This window comes from Chrysochloris asiatica, unplaced genomic scaffold, assembly GCF_000296735.1.
Source record: "Chrysochloris asiatica unplaced genomic scaffold, ChrAsi1.0 scaffold00083, whole genome shotgun sequence".
NCBI classification, from domain to species: domain Eukaryota; kingdom Metazoa; phylum Chordata; class Mammalia; order Afrosoricida; family Chrysochloridae; genus Chrysochloris; species Chrysochloris asiatica.
In genome coordinates, this window is record NW_006408601.1 from 6,044,340 (window position 1) to 6,061,189 (window position 16,850).

General features: G+C 40.6%; 1 protein-coding gene across 5 annotated transcripts in view; it reads right to left on the reverse strand.

The window, feature by feature from the left end:
* The window catches only part of SOX6 (SRY (sex determining region Y)-box 6), a 691,777-nt gene that overhangs the window by 101,617 nt on the left and 573,310 nt on the right, over window positions 1-16,850 (reverse strand). For 3 of the 5 annotated variants that reach the window (XM_006865785.1, XM_006865784.1, XM_006865787.1), the window contains 2 exons: window positions 14,493-14,676; window positions 8,794-8,981 (listed from right to left, as the gene is read on the reverse strand). In XM_006865785.1, the coding sequence (XP_006865847.1) occupies window positions 8,794-8,981; window positions 14,493-14,676 (372 nt within the window). Of the gene's footprint in view, window positions 1-8,793; window positions 8,982-14,450; window positions 14,677-16,850 lie in introns of all 5 variants that reach the window. The other 2 variants (XM_006865786.1, XM_006865788.1) reach the window with 1 other exon arrangement.

Consider the following 16,850-nt stretch of genomic DNA (forward strand, 5'->3'; position numbering starts at 1 on the left):
CTGTCAGATATAGTGCCAGAAAATGAGCCCCTCAGGTTGGAAGGCACTCAAAATGAGACTGGGGAAGAGCTGCCTCCTCAAAGTAGAGTTGATTGAACAGTAGACTTAACCAATTAGCCACTTATTGAAGAGGACCAAAGAGTGTAAAATGAACAAAATAATCAGTGTACTGCCTGAGGTCTTAGAGTAAGAAAGGAAGTGATATTTACAGAGTGTCTCCTGTGCCAGATACATGCTCTACATCTGTTTTCCCTCAATACTACTCTTGAAGGAAAGGGTCATTATTTCCATTTTATAGGTCCAGTTATCGAAACTCAGAGAGGTTAAGTAACTTACTTAAGTAACACAACTAAAAATAGTACAGACAGAACTGAGACTCAGCATTCAACTCCAAAACCCATGCTCTTTTTAATATACCATGTGACCTTTAATTCTGTTATTGGCCCTAACGTAACCACCTCCTTTGTCTCTTTATCTATGCTACCATTGTGCAATCTTCTGTTCCTTGTCTGATACAACTGCAAAACCCAAAACAATGGACATCACAGGCATGAAAGAATGCCCAACCCACATAAAATGTGGCAAGTATTCATGACTCTAGCAGGGAGGGGATCCTCAAATACAGCAATGGGGCTTGGGAGAGACTCATTGTATTTCTGTTTTCTTCTACTTTTCTTTATACACTGCTTTACTACTGTCAATGTAAAACTACTTTTGTACATGACAGGTTCAAAGATTCCACAGATAATAAATGAATCTAGAACCATTCTATAAACAGAAATACCATTGACTAGAAAGGAGCTCTGGTAGCGTAGCAGTTACGAACTGGGCTGCAGACCTTAAGGTCAGCAGTTCAGAACTACCAGCTGTTCCACAGGAGAAAGATGAGGCTTTCTGCTCCTGTAAAGATTTACAGCCTCGGTACAGGGTCGCTGTGAGTTGGAATCGACTCCACGGCACACAGCCACCACCAGACATTAACAAACTTGAGATTTCATTTTTTTCACCACCATTGATCCACAATGTGAACCTGAGTAGTTTACTTTCTCTAGGTTTGTTTACCTATCTGTAAACTGAAGCAGTTGGGCAAGATCAGATGTTCTTTCATTCTACAGTAAGCTTGAACATGTGCCAGGAGCAGGTAGAGTGTGTTTACAGGGTCTGTAAGATTGGTTCACTTGACCACCTGAGTAGTCAATTTTTTTTCTCAAGAGATTCCCAGAGAATGAAAAGAATGGCAACTCAGGCCAGATGCATGTATGTGTGATCTGCCTGTTTCTGAGCAGCTCTTATAAGTAGATAATCAAGATTACTAACATGAATAATAGAACCAAATTTCCCAGTTATATAACACCTATGCCAAAAAGTACTCTAACCAATCACTGGTTAGCAATCAAACATCAAGATGGTCAAAAAAAAAAAGTTATGGAACACACTTTAACAGTGACCTGCTTACCAGGAAGTCCCACCTGTCTGGCTTTTCTTCTAGCCACATACCTCAGATAGCTCTGAGGACATTTAGAAGCAGCTAATTTAAAATTCTGTGTTATACTGTCATGACTAAAACATTCCCTATTTTACAGATGTGAAAACAACAACAAAAATTTGGTAAGCAATTAGCCTATAATATGATATAATTACACATGGAATTGGCTGGGTGTTCTTAGTATTGGAAGCTAAAAGCCAGGGCCTGAAACTTAGATCTCTGCTGGCAGGACACTGACAATCTATACACAAAAGCTCTTTGAAATGATGGAGCATAAGAGCTCCCACGGCGCCGTTACAGTCTATGGTCTCCACAATCTATGTATTTACCAGACTCTAAATTCCCCTTGATACAGCCAACCAGAACAACTCCATTGGTGCCGTTCTGGTCAATCAAGTGCAAGTATTTCATTCTAAAGTTCCAAAATATGGAATTGCCCAATAAAGTGAAACATCACCATGGCTAAACAGATTGATATGCATGTGATTTTATATGTGTTGAACTGCAAACCACAAGGTTGGCAGTTCGAGGCCACCAGCTGCTCCACAGGAGAAAAGATGAGGCTTTCTGTTTCCTGCAAAAATTTACAGCCTTAGAAACCCTATACAAGATTTCTATGAGTGGGACCTGACTAGATGGACACTTAACCACAACATAAAGATACAGAGACCCTCGATGTCTCTGTAGTAAATGTTTGCTTACATTTATGATATAGAGAGCATGGTTTATATATAGCTAATGTTACTGAATGTTAGTTACAATAACACTCTGCAGGGGACACTGGGATGCACTGCCCAGATTTCCCTTCATGATTGAAAGATTTATCCCCTCAGCTGCCAGGAGTGCTGTTGGTAGATAGCCTTCAGCTGTCAACCTCATCGAAACTGCTGAAGACAGTCACCTCACCAAAGGGTCATGGTCCCTTCCCAGCACAGTCCTCTCCCAGAAACTGGTTCATGCAAGTGTATTGTTGTTGTTGTTAAGTGCTGTCAAATGGGTTCCGACTCTTAGAACCCAGTATAGTGTTTTTGAGGAGTGACTGGTTGGGTTTGAACCACTAACCTTGCAGCTCAAACAGACCTTGTGATCCAGAGCTTATCCTACAGCGTCATACCAGGACTCCGTACAAGCGTATGGAGGTGTATAAAAAGCTCCCTCCCTGTGAATGATCTTTGAAGTCTCAAACTTCCTATTGGGTTAGGTAAGATCCTGGTAGATCCTGAATCACAACCCAACCTCTGCCTGACTTTTTAAATCTCTTTTCCTTCCACAGATGACATTCCCCAAAGCACTTCCTAATAAACCTGCTTCCTAATCTCCATCTCATAGCTTGCTTCCCAGGGACTCCAAATCTGTGGTGCATATTTTCATAAAGAATGTCTCAATGAGAGAGAGCAAAGGTGGGTTTCATGACTTCTTATAAAGTGTTATGACAGCAACACTGCTAAATTTTTTTCTAGAATTGCTATTATAGTTTGCACAGAACAAATTCATAAATCTAATTTATGGATCTCTAGATTTAAAGAGCTCTGGTAGCATAGTGGTTACGAATCGGGCTGCAAACTACAAGGTCAGCAGTTCGAAACTACCAGCTGTTCCACAGGAGAAAGAGGAGGCTTTCTGCTCCCGTAAAGATTTATGGCCTCGGAAACCCTGTACAGGGCCGCTATGAGTCAGAACCGACTCTACGGCACATAACAACAACAACAACAACAACAGATTTAAAGAAATTGAGAAAATTCCAACGTGAACAGTCTTGAAGACAATGAAACTGAATCATCACAATCCAATTAGCACCCAACTGCAAACCACAGGTCAGTGGTTCAAACCTCCCAGCTGCTCCTTGTAACCCTTACATCTAGGATCATTGTCAGTTGGGATCATCTTGACAGCACCTAACAATAACAAAAATGCATTTCATACATTTATCCTTTTTGACCTTAGAAGAAAAATGCAATCCACATAATTGTAACTAACCTAACATGCAAGGATAGAGATTAGCTCCAGATACTAAACAATGTCTTGAAAATCACAAAATAAGTGTTCAAAATGGTGATGTTATTCAGGAGGTAGCAGATGTTAAGAAGCACTTATGAATATAACATTCCTGAATATAATGGGCTGTTCCAATGCCCAACATTCATCCTGAGGAAACTTACCCACTGAGATAACGTTATACAAACAAGGAACCAGGGAACCCACTCTACCACACATTCAGTGTGATTATGTGATTATCAAAGGTCAAGCTTTGAGTTATCAAGCTTTGAGTTATTATGATTATTACAATATATAATTTAACCTGAACTCATCTTCCACCTTTATTCTTTATCTTTCTAGACAACATCGTTGTAGTTAAATGCTGTTGAGTCAGTTTCAACTCATAGAGACCCTGTATAGCGTTTCCAAGGAGCAGCTCTTGGGCTTGAACTACTGATCTTGTGGTTCATAGACCAGTGAATTAGGTTTCATTATTTCCCAACTTCAGGCTTCTTTCTCCCAAATGAATTTAAGAAAAGTCAATAAAAAATACTTCAAATTATCCTGAAGGACCTGAAGTTACTAGGGTCTAATTTTGAATTTCAACTCCAATTGATGACACAAATTCAACATAGAGCATCAGTGTTGGAGAAACAGAGAAAATCATTGCTGGCCAACCAATACTAACCATTATCAAGTCAGTTCTGACTCGTGGGAACCTCACCTAAGGCAGAACAGAATCGTACTCCAGAGTGTTCTCATGGCTCTCATATTTTGGAAGCAGACTGACAGGCTTTCGTTTCTGAGGTGCCTCTTAGTGGGTTTGAACCTCTAGCTTTTTGGGGAGGAGCTGAGGAATTAACTGTTTGTGCCATTCAGGAGCACCCAAATTTGCTCCCAGTACAAATTTATGAAGGTAAATTTGTGTTTCTACGAGGGTTCCAGTTCATACACATACAGGCTTTTTTGTTTCTTAAAATGTTTAAGGATGTTTCTGTGACCAGTGGATGGCTGCAGACAAGCTCTCTGAGTAATATATTTGTGTTAGTCTCATTAGGGTGCTTTCAAGAAAGGGTCCAACGAAAACAGTGGCTTCTGAGGGGATCTGCTGGGCCAGTTCAATTAAAGCAGAGAGGTCAGCTCAGAAGGTTATGGAAAATATTTTTCTCAAAGGCATAGGATGACCATGGAAGCTTATTAGGAAGAGGTTTTAAGAACACAGAAAACTGCATTGGTGAGAAAAAGGCCAGGAAAGTTGCATTATGACAAGGTACCTGCTCATGCTTAGAGAACAACAAGGTCTGGCCTACAAGAATTTCATTGAGACATCTTACCCTATCTACCCACCAAGCCTTGATCTTACCCATTCAGTCTTCGTCTTGTTCCTAATAACTCAAAGAACATTGAAATGGAGTCCCTCAAGTGTGCCCAAACTACTGTTTTGATGTGGTGTAAATAGAAAAATGCAGAAAGCTTCAGAAAAGAGTTGGTGTTGTTGTTAGGTGCTGTTGAGTTGGTTCCAACTCATAAAGACCCTATGCACAATAGAACAAAACACTGCCCGTCCTTGCACCATCCTCACAATTGTTATGCTGAAGCCCACTACTGCTGCCACTGTGTAGATCCGCCTGGTTGGACAGTCTTCCTCTTTTTCGCTGACCCTCTACTTTACCAAGCATGATGTCCTTCTCCTGATAACATGTCTGAAATGTGAGGGTTAGAGAGATGGAAACACTGTTTTCAGAAGTGTCTACACCAAGATGAAGGATATGTTAAGAGACAATGGCTTCACGTTTGGTAATTCTGTAAAATAGAGGGTTCTATGAGCTGTATGTTGTGACTCACCCTAGTGCACCGGGGTCGGGGTGCTGCTGTCCTGGGTCTGCTTAGTAAGACAGGAGCTACACTGTAAGGCAGAGTTGCTGTAATGATACAGAATTTCTTTCTCTTTTTCCCCCAGAACGAAATCCCATGTAAACCAAAAGCTGTCAAGTTGATTCTGACTCAAGATAGCCCCATAGGCTAAAGAGTAGACGTATTCCTAGACTTTGGGGGTTGTAACCTTTTATGAACATAGATGACCAGGTCTTTTTCCTGTGGTGTCAGGGGGAGGGTACAAACTCCCAACCTTTAAGTCAGTTGTTGCTGTTGTTAAGTACCGTTGTGTCCGTTCTAATTCATAGCGACCCTAGATGGGGTTTCTGAGGAGTGGCTGATGGGTTTCAATGCCTGACCATGTGGTTAGCAGCCTAGTGCTGACCCTACAGTGCTAGCAAAGGAGCATAAATCGTTTGCATCCACAGGGGATCCTAAATCACATACACACAAACTTTCTAGTTTAAATGCTTTCTATGTTAATAGCCCAAACAAAATTTCTACATGTATTTTTCAAGGAAATATTCTGTTCATAACACTAATGTAAGGCAAGTAATCTTTCATAATTTAACAATAAGTATGGAGATTTAAATGAAATCGTTTGAGTGTGTGAAATGACATTCTGCAATGTACTGTTTCTAAATAGACTCTATTTAGCCCAATCAGGGTTTTGTTTTTACCAGAGTGAATCCCCAACCCCACCCCAACCTCTCAGAGGACATGCAGAAATGTCTGGAGACATATTTAGTTGGCACAAGACATACTTAGCACCCACAATGGAGGTTTGGTGGCATCTAGTGAAGGAGCTCAGGTAATGTAGTGGTTATGAATTGGGCTGCTAACCTCAGGGACAGCAGTTCGAAACTACCAGCAGTTCCGCAGGAGAAAAATGAGGCTTTCTGCTCCTGTAAAGATTTACAGCCTCGGAAACCCTGTACAGGGTCGCTATGAATTGGAACCAACTCCACAGCACATCACCACCACCACCAGTGAAACTTTCGAAAATTAGATGGCCCCCAATGACAAAGAGTTGTTTAACCAAACTCAATAATGCCAAGGTTGCGAAATCCCGATTTAACCTAATAAACCAATTACACGCTATAGTATACTTATGAGATCCTGAAATTTCCATGGCTTTGTGCATTAACTCAACTGGAAAGTAGCTAAAATAACCATGTGGTTTGACCAGTAGGCCAACATCTGAAAAATCTCCGTTTTCCTTCTGCTGACCCTTCCACCACTGTGTGAGGATTTGTGCCAAAGTAATATATTTGTTCTTTATACTAAAGAGCTTACCCTGATTTAGTTTAAAAGGTATGGGAAACATAGGAGGTGTTTCAACCTCTCAGTTTGTAGCCAGGCATTTAACTACTTGTGCCAACCAGGGAGTCACTCTCTCTTTTTTATATATATTCTTGTTGATGATGTTGTGAGCCTGCGAGTGGGTTCCAACTCATACTGATGATCCTGTTTAGAGAACCTGAGGCTGTAAATCTTTATGGGTGCAGAAAGCCTTATTATGTGTCTCCAGCAGAGCTGCTGGTAGATTTGAACCGCCAACCTTATGGTTAACAGCTCAATGCATAATCCACTACACTATTCCTTCCTTTATAGACAAGCATATAGACACATAATGCTGTTGTGGTTTTTAAGTGTCGTTGAGTCGGTTCAGACTCATAGTGGCCCTATGTAGGGTTTCCAAGAAGCAGCTGGTGAATTTGAACCACTGACCTTGTAGTTAGCAGTCCAGTGCTTATCCTACAGTGCCTACAGCTGTGTCGGTTCCATACATATATGAGGGAGTTTCAAAAAGTTGGTAAAAAAAAATGAAATTGGAAAATAATGCAGTTTTTTCCATGAAAAATTGTTTTTGATAGGAAACCTACTCATATAAAATATATACATTGCATGCATACATACAACATACATGTATCTCTCTATATATATTTATATTAATGGCAATGTGTTTTGGGATATATATATATATATTTAATATCAGTAACTCAGTGCAGTGAGAATTGAGGGTAAAGTGAAATTCTTTCCTAAGCTTTTGGAAGCCAACAGTCTTCCAGAGCTAAGCTTCCTAATCTGCTTGAAGACTTTGATCGCATACATGCCTTGCGAGTCCCATCATACTCCCATGCTCTTAAAACTCTTCCCTGCCCCCCACAACCAGCTGTCTCCTAGTGGGGCCAGAGACTACAGTAGAACAATCCAGAGTGAGAGGTTGAGTCAGCATGACCAACTGTCCTGTAGCCCACGTTCTCAGACTATCGCATCACCGTACCTTTTGAAGATGAAACACATGAAACACAAAGTAAAACAAACAACAACAGACAACACTCTGGTTAGGGCTGTGGATCCCCATGCTTCAGTCATAGTACATGTGTCCACATGCCATCTTTCTGACTTCTTCCACAGGCTACTTTAAACATCATCGAAGGTACTGGAAAACTGCAAGTTTTGTTCTGAAGACTGGTGCCCCTACATTAAATATGGATTTCTCCAATGCCTGTATTCCTCTACTAGAATGGGAGCTGTATGAGAGCAGGGTTTGGTCTGATTTTTTCACTGCTCTCTCTCTAGTGCCTAAATAGTGTCGGTCATATAATAGTCGCTCAATCAACAATTTGCTCAATCTGAAAATAAATGAATGTATTTTGTAAACTATTTTGTTTTGATTTGTTCACTCTGGTTGGTAGGAATTCAGTATTGAATTTAATGTTGAATCCTAATAAACACATTAGCCTTCATGCTGAGCAAATATACTTCTTTTTTCTTTCTAAATGCTTTTCTTATTCTACAAAACTTTAGCCGCGAATGGGCTGGTGGGTTTGAGTCACTGACCTTGCAGTTCAAACTGACCTTGTCATCCAGTGCACCATACTTGTTGTTGTTGTTAAGTACTATCAAGTGGATTCCAACCCATAATGACCCTGTATATGTAATATATATATGCACATATATATACCCTTTCATATGGAATACTTCTACATTCTCCTTGAACATCCAGGAAGTCATGGTGTAGTGCTACGGGTTAATGCGCCGGACTGCAAAGTCAGTTTGAACAGCAAGGTCAGCGGTTCAAGCTCACCTGCTGCTCCTCAGAAACCCTATACAGGGTCGCTATGGGTTGTTGCTAACGGACTCAACAGCACTTAACAACAACAGCTTCTACATCATTCATAATACGACAGAGAATAGACCAATTGGCAGGTCGGCTGGAGGCCTAAGAGGAAACCCAACTAAAATGGGAACTAGTTCAGTGTATTTATCAGTAATAATGCTTGAATGTAATACAAGACAGATGTGAAGAAATTACCACACAGCCCTCAGGCTACTTAGAAGCCTGATTGAGTCTTTGGCTCTAGATTGGAGCCTGGGAGCCTGGAAACAGGCAGATGCAGTGAGCCAATGGGTCCAGCAGAGCCAGTGAAGGAGGGAAGCAAGCTTACCTTCTCATTCCTGCAGTTGTTCAGCCCCATATTATTCATGGAGGACAGTTTCCCATCAACACCATGTGGCTGCTGTTGCTGCTGCTCCCGCTGGATTTGTTCTCGCATCTTTCGAGCTTCCTGAATGGCTTTCATCACTGTATCCTGATCTCCAAACAGGGCAGGGGAGTTGAGACTGGACAGGATATCTGTGTATACAGGATACATTATTAGTGGGTTTGTGAGGTTAGACTCTTAAAAAGCACCGCTACTATCCACTTCCCTGTAGTATGTTACATTCTCTAACAAGAAAGGGGCACACTGGCTGTTAAGAAAACTAGGCATGACTAGGTTTAGAGTAGAGAAAGCCAGGGCAACCCAGTTGTGCTGTTTCTTTAGTTTTAAAGGATACCCCAGCACTCCGATTTCTCTGGGGACTACCACTTCCTTACCCAGATGAAGGTTCCCAAGTTCTAACTGTATGTACAGTTGGGGGAGATATCTGGTCTGCCTCCTTTGAGAGAGAACAGTGAGGAGGAAGCAGCAAGCACAGCGTGATGAAGACCGGGCAGGGTTGTGTCAGGGAGGGAGAGATATCCGTCCTAGCTACCTGTTACATGTGTTGTGATAGTGCAGGAAAGCTAGCCTAGCAGAAGGCTGCATGGGTATTTCCGGACCATCCGTATCTGTGTGTTCACATGTCCACTGCAGGAGACAGGGGGCGGAAAGAATGCACCGCACTCTGCAATGCCCAATTGCTGGCTGGTTAATGAAGCATCCTACTCATCATGCCGCCTTAGTTATTTACCAAGAAATGACAACCCATTCCCCACCCCCACCCAGAACACCCACTGCTTTCAGTTCCTGGTCTTCCTGACATAGTGATGGCTATCTGTGTGGGAATTGTTTTCACTTAAGTACAGAGTTCCACATAAAGTGAGATGAAACATTTACGTTCACTTATTCTATGTAGCAAGGAGCTCTGGTAGCGCAGTGGTTATGAGTCGGGCTGATAACCTCAAGGTCAGTAGTTCAAAACTACCAGCTGTTCCATGGGAGAAAGATGAGGCTTTCTGCTCCCATAAAGATTTAGAGCCTTGGAAACCCTATGCAAGGTCGCTATGAGTCAGAATCGACTACACCTCCACTACCATTCTCTGCAGCATGGGGCGAGGTGAGGGTCAGTCAAAATTCAACGGACTAATTTGCTAATTTCTCTGTATCTTGCTTTTTATTTTGTTGTTGTTGCTGTTATGTGCTGTCGAGTTGGTTCCAACCACAGCAACCCTGTATAGGGTTTCCAAGGATTGGCTGATAAGCTTGAACCGCTGACCTTGCAGTTGAAATCAGTTTTGTAATCCAGTGCATTAACCCACAGTGCCACGATTAATACTTTGTATAAGTTTTCTCCAATTTTAAACAAAAACAGAGCAATTGTTTACTGATTGATGGATTTGAAGTGCTGTGAAAAGTTTTCCTGGATACACCCAATTTTAGTCATGTGAGAGCATTTCAGGGTCCATGTGTGCATGTGTGTGTGTGTTCACACCACATGTCTGTATGTGTGTAATGCATGTGCATACACATTTGAGTTTGAGAAAACTTCCCCAGGCTACCTATGGAATTTTTTTAAAAAGTCCAATAATCACTTTTTAGGATACAGAAACCAACATCTTTTGGTCTGGGATTTTTTTGCAGATACAAATCTGAAATACTTGGATAGAGTGCTTATCCAAGCTCAAGTGCTATTTCTAGCTCAGGGGCCTTAGAAATGTGCTCTGCAGGGGTGTGGGCTGTATCAGAGCAGCTCTGTAACATAGTCATCTCTGCTGCTCACAAGGCTCGGCACGGCAAACAAATGCTTTCCAAACAAAATCCAGTTGATTACAGCAGGGCAATTTCAAAGTCAAGCCTATTATTGTTCTTTTTGTTGGCGTTTTTTCTCATCTCACAACTTCCAACAAGCAAGCCAAGGACTAGTGTTTCTATTCACAAGCTGGAAATGACTCACATCTCCCACACGAATGCCACTGACTTGGATGAAAACCTCCGTGCCCCTGGAAGAGGCATCTGGATTCACAAGATGGCCGCTATATGGATCCTACTGTCCCACATTTCAGTGACAAAGATTTACGAGGCTAAGTCAAACAGTATTGCTATGAAATCGTAGAAACTACTATGAAACAAAAATATCTAACCGTGACGCCAGCATAGGTCTTCACACTCTAGAAGGTGGTATTTCCATCTCTCTAAGACTTCCCCGGAGAATTCTTTGCTCTTTGAAAACACCATGTCCAAATGGCAGTTTTGACATTCTTGAGGGACACAAATTGTGTTCCTTTGAAAGATTCTTGTGGCTGAAGGGGCAAGATCAGGGCTGTAAAGGGATGGGATACAATTTCCCAAAGAAATTCTCATACAACAGCAGCCCTTGCTACTCTCTAAGAATGTGCAGGTGTATTGTCACAATGGGAAAAAAAAATGCTCATGAAACTTTCCTGGCCTTTTTCTCACCAGTTTTCAGTTTTCTTAAAATTCTTCCTAGTAAGTCTCCATGATCATCCTGTGTCCTCTGAGAAAATCCAAACAGATTACCCCCTTTGAAGTCTCACAAAACAGTTGTAATAGCTTTCTGAACGACCTCTCTGCCTTGAATTTATCTGGTGCAGCAGATCCCCTTGCAAGTTACTGTTTTGAATGGACATTTTTTTAAAAGCATGCTAATGAGATTAAGATAAGTGTAATACTTAGGGAACTGTCTACAGTCATTGGCTGATCATAGAAACATGCTTTTGTTTGTAGCATACTATTCATGTATGCAACATACAATGCACATTTTGTTATAATATACTATGCATGTCTGAACTACAACCCCAGCAGCAGTATTTCTCATATTACCCTCATACATCTCATATCTTAAGTTTACGTAGATTCAAGCACAGTTCAACAAATGTTCCAACTTGGAGTTAACAAAAAAGAGCACTGTGTGGGAGGAACAGGAGGCCAGTCCTGGCACTGCTAATTAACACCTAAATGGCTGTGGCCGTCGCTAAGTCTGCAAAGCTACAATACTACTCTCTATTGTATGTGTACAGCTCTGCGAGATAATGTGCTGGACCTCAAGGTTTGTTTGAATCACAAGTCAGCAGTTCAAACTCACCAGTCGCTCCTTGGAAACCCTATGGTGGTTATGTGCTGTGGAGTTGGTTCTGACTCATAGCAACCCTTTATAGGGTTACTGAGACTGCAGATCTTTACGGGAGCAGAAAGCATCATCTTTCTCCTGCAGATCTGCTAGTAGTTTCGACCTGCTGACCTTGTAATTAGAAGCCCGATTTGTAAATGCTATGACAGGGTTGCTATGGTCAAAACGGATTCAATGGCACTTACCGACGACAACACCTAATTCACAGGATTATTATGAAAATCAAAGGCCATAAGATGGACAAAAATACTTTAAAACTATATATAATAATACACATTTTCTTTATTATAATAGAATCTAGGACTTAATAATGTAAGGAAGGCAGTATGGTAAAGAAATTCTCGTTCTAATCCCTGTGCTGCCAAAAGCTCAGACCTTAACATCTCTGAATCTCTGTGTCCTTATTAGAAAATTAAAAGATTTAAAGACTATAATAACACTAATATTTATATTTATTGGACACTCTCTCGCTAAGAAGCCAAAGCAAAATTCATTGCTTTTGAGTCAATCCTGACTCATAGTGGCCCTAGAAGATAGAGTGGAAATGTCCCATAGGATTTCCAAAGCTGTCAGCTGTATGGTCAACTGTGAGTAAGTATCAACTGGATAATTTGAAGGCAATGGGTTTGATTTCTGGCTTTTGGAATCTTTATAGAAGAGGATTTCTAATCCTTCCAGAGAAAAGCTGGTGGATTTTAATCACCAAATTTTTGGTTACCAACAGAGTGCTTACTAGTGGACCCGCAGGGCTGCTAGCTGAGAAGTATTATGATTATTACAGCTCTCTAGCTGTAGTTGTTAGGTGTTGTGCAGTGGTTCCCAACTCATAACGACCCTCTATAGGGTTTCCAAGGCTATAAATCTTCTCCCACAACGCAGCTACTGGGCTCAAACCTCTGACCTTATGGTTAGAAGTCCAGTACTTGTGCTATAGAGCCACATCACTCCATATATATATATGTATGTATGTATGTTGTTGTTAGGGGATGTTGAGGCAGTTCCAACTCATAGCGACTTTGTATAGGGTCTCTGAGGAGCAGTTTGTGGGTTTGAACTACTGACCTTGCTGTTCAAACTGACCTCATAGTCCCATGCTTTATCTCACAGTGACACACCAGGACTCCAATACATACATCTGTAGGTCTGGGAATGCTCAAAAAATTTTCTCACATAAATTACTGGTAATTGCTTCTTCACTTTATACCATTTTGGTTTATGAAAGGTTTCATAGTGTGTAAGGCTGCACTTTCAGATGTTGTTGTTGTTAAGTGCCATGGAGTCGGTTCCGACTCATAGCGACCCTGTACAGGGTTTCCAAGGCTGTAAATCTTTACGGGCTTTGCAGAAAGCCTCATCTTTCCCCCGCAGAACCGCTGGTGGTTTCAAACTGCTGACCTTGCAGTTCACAGCCCGACTCGTAACCACTACGCTACCAGAGCTCCTTGTACTTTCAGATCGTGGGGGAATAATATTCCCATTTCACAGATTTGAAAACTGTGCACAAAGCTATTAAATCTCTTCTGAACAGGGACACAATAGAAGGTCCCAGATAGACTGGAAGAAATATGAAGAACAAAATTAAAACTCCCCCCAAAAGGCCAGATCTATTGGACTGATAGAAACTAGAGAAAGCCCTGAGACTTGGTAGTGAAGTTACTCCTGGAGGTCACCTTTCAGTCAAATAACAGATTCACTTATTAATAATATAACCCATGAATAATGTGCTCCCATAAACAAGAAACTATCTGAGATCAAAGATGAGAAGACAAGGAGGGACAGGGAAGCTACAACCATGGAAACAGAACAAATAGAATGGAAATAATGAGAATGTTGACCCACTGTGAAAAGTGTCACAATGTCACAGAACATTAGATGCGAACTTAATTTGAAGTGTAAGCTTTCACCTAAAACATAGCAAGACATTTTATCAAGAACATTAAGTAACTTTTCCAGGATCACATGACAGCATTTTCAAGAAGCCAGAGAGGATTATGATGACATACCTCCCAAGATAGCATTTTTATTTCACATTTTACCTTTGAAGTATGTCGTTCCTATTTGTTTAAATGTAAAATATATATATATATATATGGGATAATATGCAAAATTCACATTTACTTAAAAAAGAAAATACAAAATTTCAAAGAAATTTTGTATTTTGGGCAGGTAGCTGTGGGGCATTGGGGGGTTGGTGGTCACTCTGGTCTGCCTGGAGTTGCTTCAATGGGGAAGCGTTGCCCAAACACAGGAATTCCTGTCTGTGGTTTGCTGGATCTAACTCATCATGGTCTTAAGAACCCATTCTAAAAATAACTGGCCATCAGAGCAGGAACTACATTGTCACCTTTTCTAAAAGATCTAATCCTGGGAGATAGAACAGGTTTTGTTTCAGTAGGAAAGACTATTATCTTTTATACAGTATCACTTTGGAAACAAGGATAAGTCATCACTAAAAGAGTTTATTTTCTTTTACCTAATTCATAAGTCTCTTCCTGGTGTTGACCTTTCCATTTACCTAAAGAGGATCCTCTTCCCAAGCTTCCTCCAATGGGGCTGGGGATGCTGCTTTTGTTTGGCAGGTTTACTGGGCTGGTTTTGCTGGCTGGGAAGAGGCTCTGGGTGGGCGAGGCTGGGGACTTCACAAGCTCCGCTGTCTTGGGTCTGGATGAAAGATTCAGTGGCTGGGCTGTTGCTTCATCCTACAAGAGTTTAACATAAATAATTATTACAAAAAAGAAAGACAAATGAAGCGCATTATCACTTAGCAAGCCACAGTTATTTTACACCTCAGAGACAATGCCACATTCTCCTACAATAATAACAAAAGAAGCTAATTATCTACCTCCTTGAAGATTCATTAATTTCCCTGTGTTATGCTTCTATTTACATTAACTGTGCAGTTGGATCATTCTTTTTGGCAAATTAAAATCTGAATTAGCTCACATTACAGCTTAATTTCCTAATGTGTTTTCAGGGATCTAAATTAACCTAGGGCATTTACAAAGAATTATTTAAAATTTCAGCAGTTCTGTAGTGCTTTTGTGTTATTCTCTCTGCAAAGTTCCTGGAACTATAAATAGGCTCTGCAGCTAATTTTTTAATATATATTTTAAATCAAACAATTGCAAGTTCTTTAAAAATGGAAACATGGAAGTCTTCTTCTGATCTCCTGGGCCCCTGCCCAGGAAGCCACATGCCACAGCATAGCTTCTTTGTGGCTTTCTGGGTGTGGGCACTCTTTATGGTCTATATTCTGGTCTCTACTCATGTTTAAAATTAATTTTTGCAAAGGGAAAGCACACATTATAATTATGTTTTACATACTATGCTGTACGCAATTTATTTTTCATGCTTTCAGTGATGTATGTCTCCTTATATTCTTTGCTACATATATTTATGGAATATCTATTTAAAGACAGCACGTCCTTCTTCACTGAACACAGTATTGAAATATCTGACTTGTAACTCTAGTTTAGCCCAAAGTTTAAAAGCTAAGCTCCTAGCCTTTATTTTGTCTCATTTCTTCTGCTATAAAGAACCATTAACAACACTTTCCATCATTCTAGAAATTCAGTGGTAATGTGAGCATATTCATTTAAATGCTCATTTTTAAGATCAGCACTATTATGCTTAAGGCCAAAATTGTCAGCAAATGTTAACGCCCGGTTTTGTTTCTCAGATAACTTGCTTTCAGTGTCATTGTTGAAAATATACAGTAAAGCTTGGTAAACATCAGACCTCACTGTAAGATGACAGTCTGACACTAAATGATCTCGGAAGTCTCTTCCAGTACTCAGAACCACTGATTAACGGGGAACAAAATAGAGAAACCAGGGGGAAAAAAAACAAAAACAAAAAAACTTGAGAAGGAGGATTAGAAAGCGATAATAAAAATAAAATGTAGAGAGGAACCATTATGTACTACGCCCAGCATTTTAACATCTATCAGCTCATTTAACCATCAACAGCTATGCGGTTGGTAGTACTATTTTATACCTATAAAGGAGAAAGGGGTGTCAGAGTGATGCAATCACTTGTCCAAAGCTATGCAAGTAGTAAATGTTTGTTGTTGTTATGTGCCGTGGAGTCGGTTCCGACTCATAGCGATCCTGTACAGGGTTTCCGAGGCTGTGAATCTTTACGGGAGCAGAAAGACTCATCTTTCTCCCGTGGAACAGCTGGTAGTTTCGAACTGCTGACCTTGCAGTTCACAGCCTGATTTGTAACCACAATGCTACCAGAGCTCCTTATGCAAGTAATAAATTTGGAGGGGCAGAATTTAAATTGTAGCTTATTAGACTCCAAATTTCAAGTCACTGTTCTACTAAATTGCTAGAGACAATAAGACATTTGTTTGATAATGTCATCGTGTTCTAAACCAAACCAAACTCACTGCCCTCAAGTTGATTCTGATTCACAGCAAACCCTATAGGACAGAACAGACTTGCCCTATAGGGTTTCCATAGCTGTGAATCTTTACAGAAGCTGATTGCCTCATCTTTCTCCTGTAGAGTGACTGGTAAGAAATAGGTGCACTGCCATGCCAAGCATACATATACTTCCCATCCAAGTACGAACAAAGGTCTAACCCGGCTTAGCTTCTGAGATGAGATGAGCTCTCAAGATATACCTAAGTTCCAATGCACCAGTATTTACATTTAGGCATAGGGCAGGTTCAGCAGGTTCTCAAGAAACAGTTATTACCAATTGGACATCAATATTAAAATGGTCTACTAATGTGCATTATTCTAAACTCAAAGGATATTTAGACCACTTAGTTCCTTATTCATATATAGATAGTGAATTATGTGTTAGGTAATTTATGGTTTTTTCTCTCTGTGTTTCTTCTATGTGGGGCTTACTGAGCTTCTAA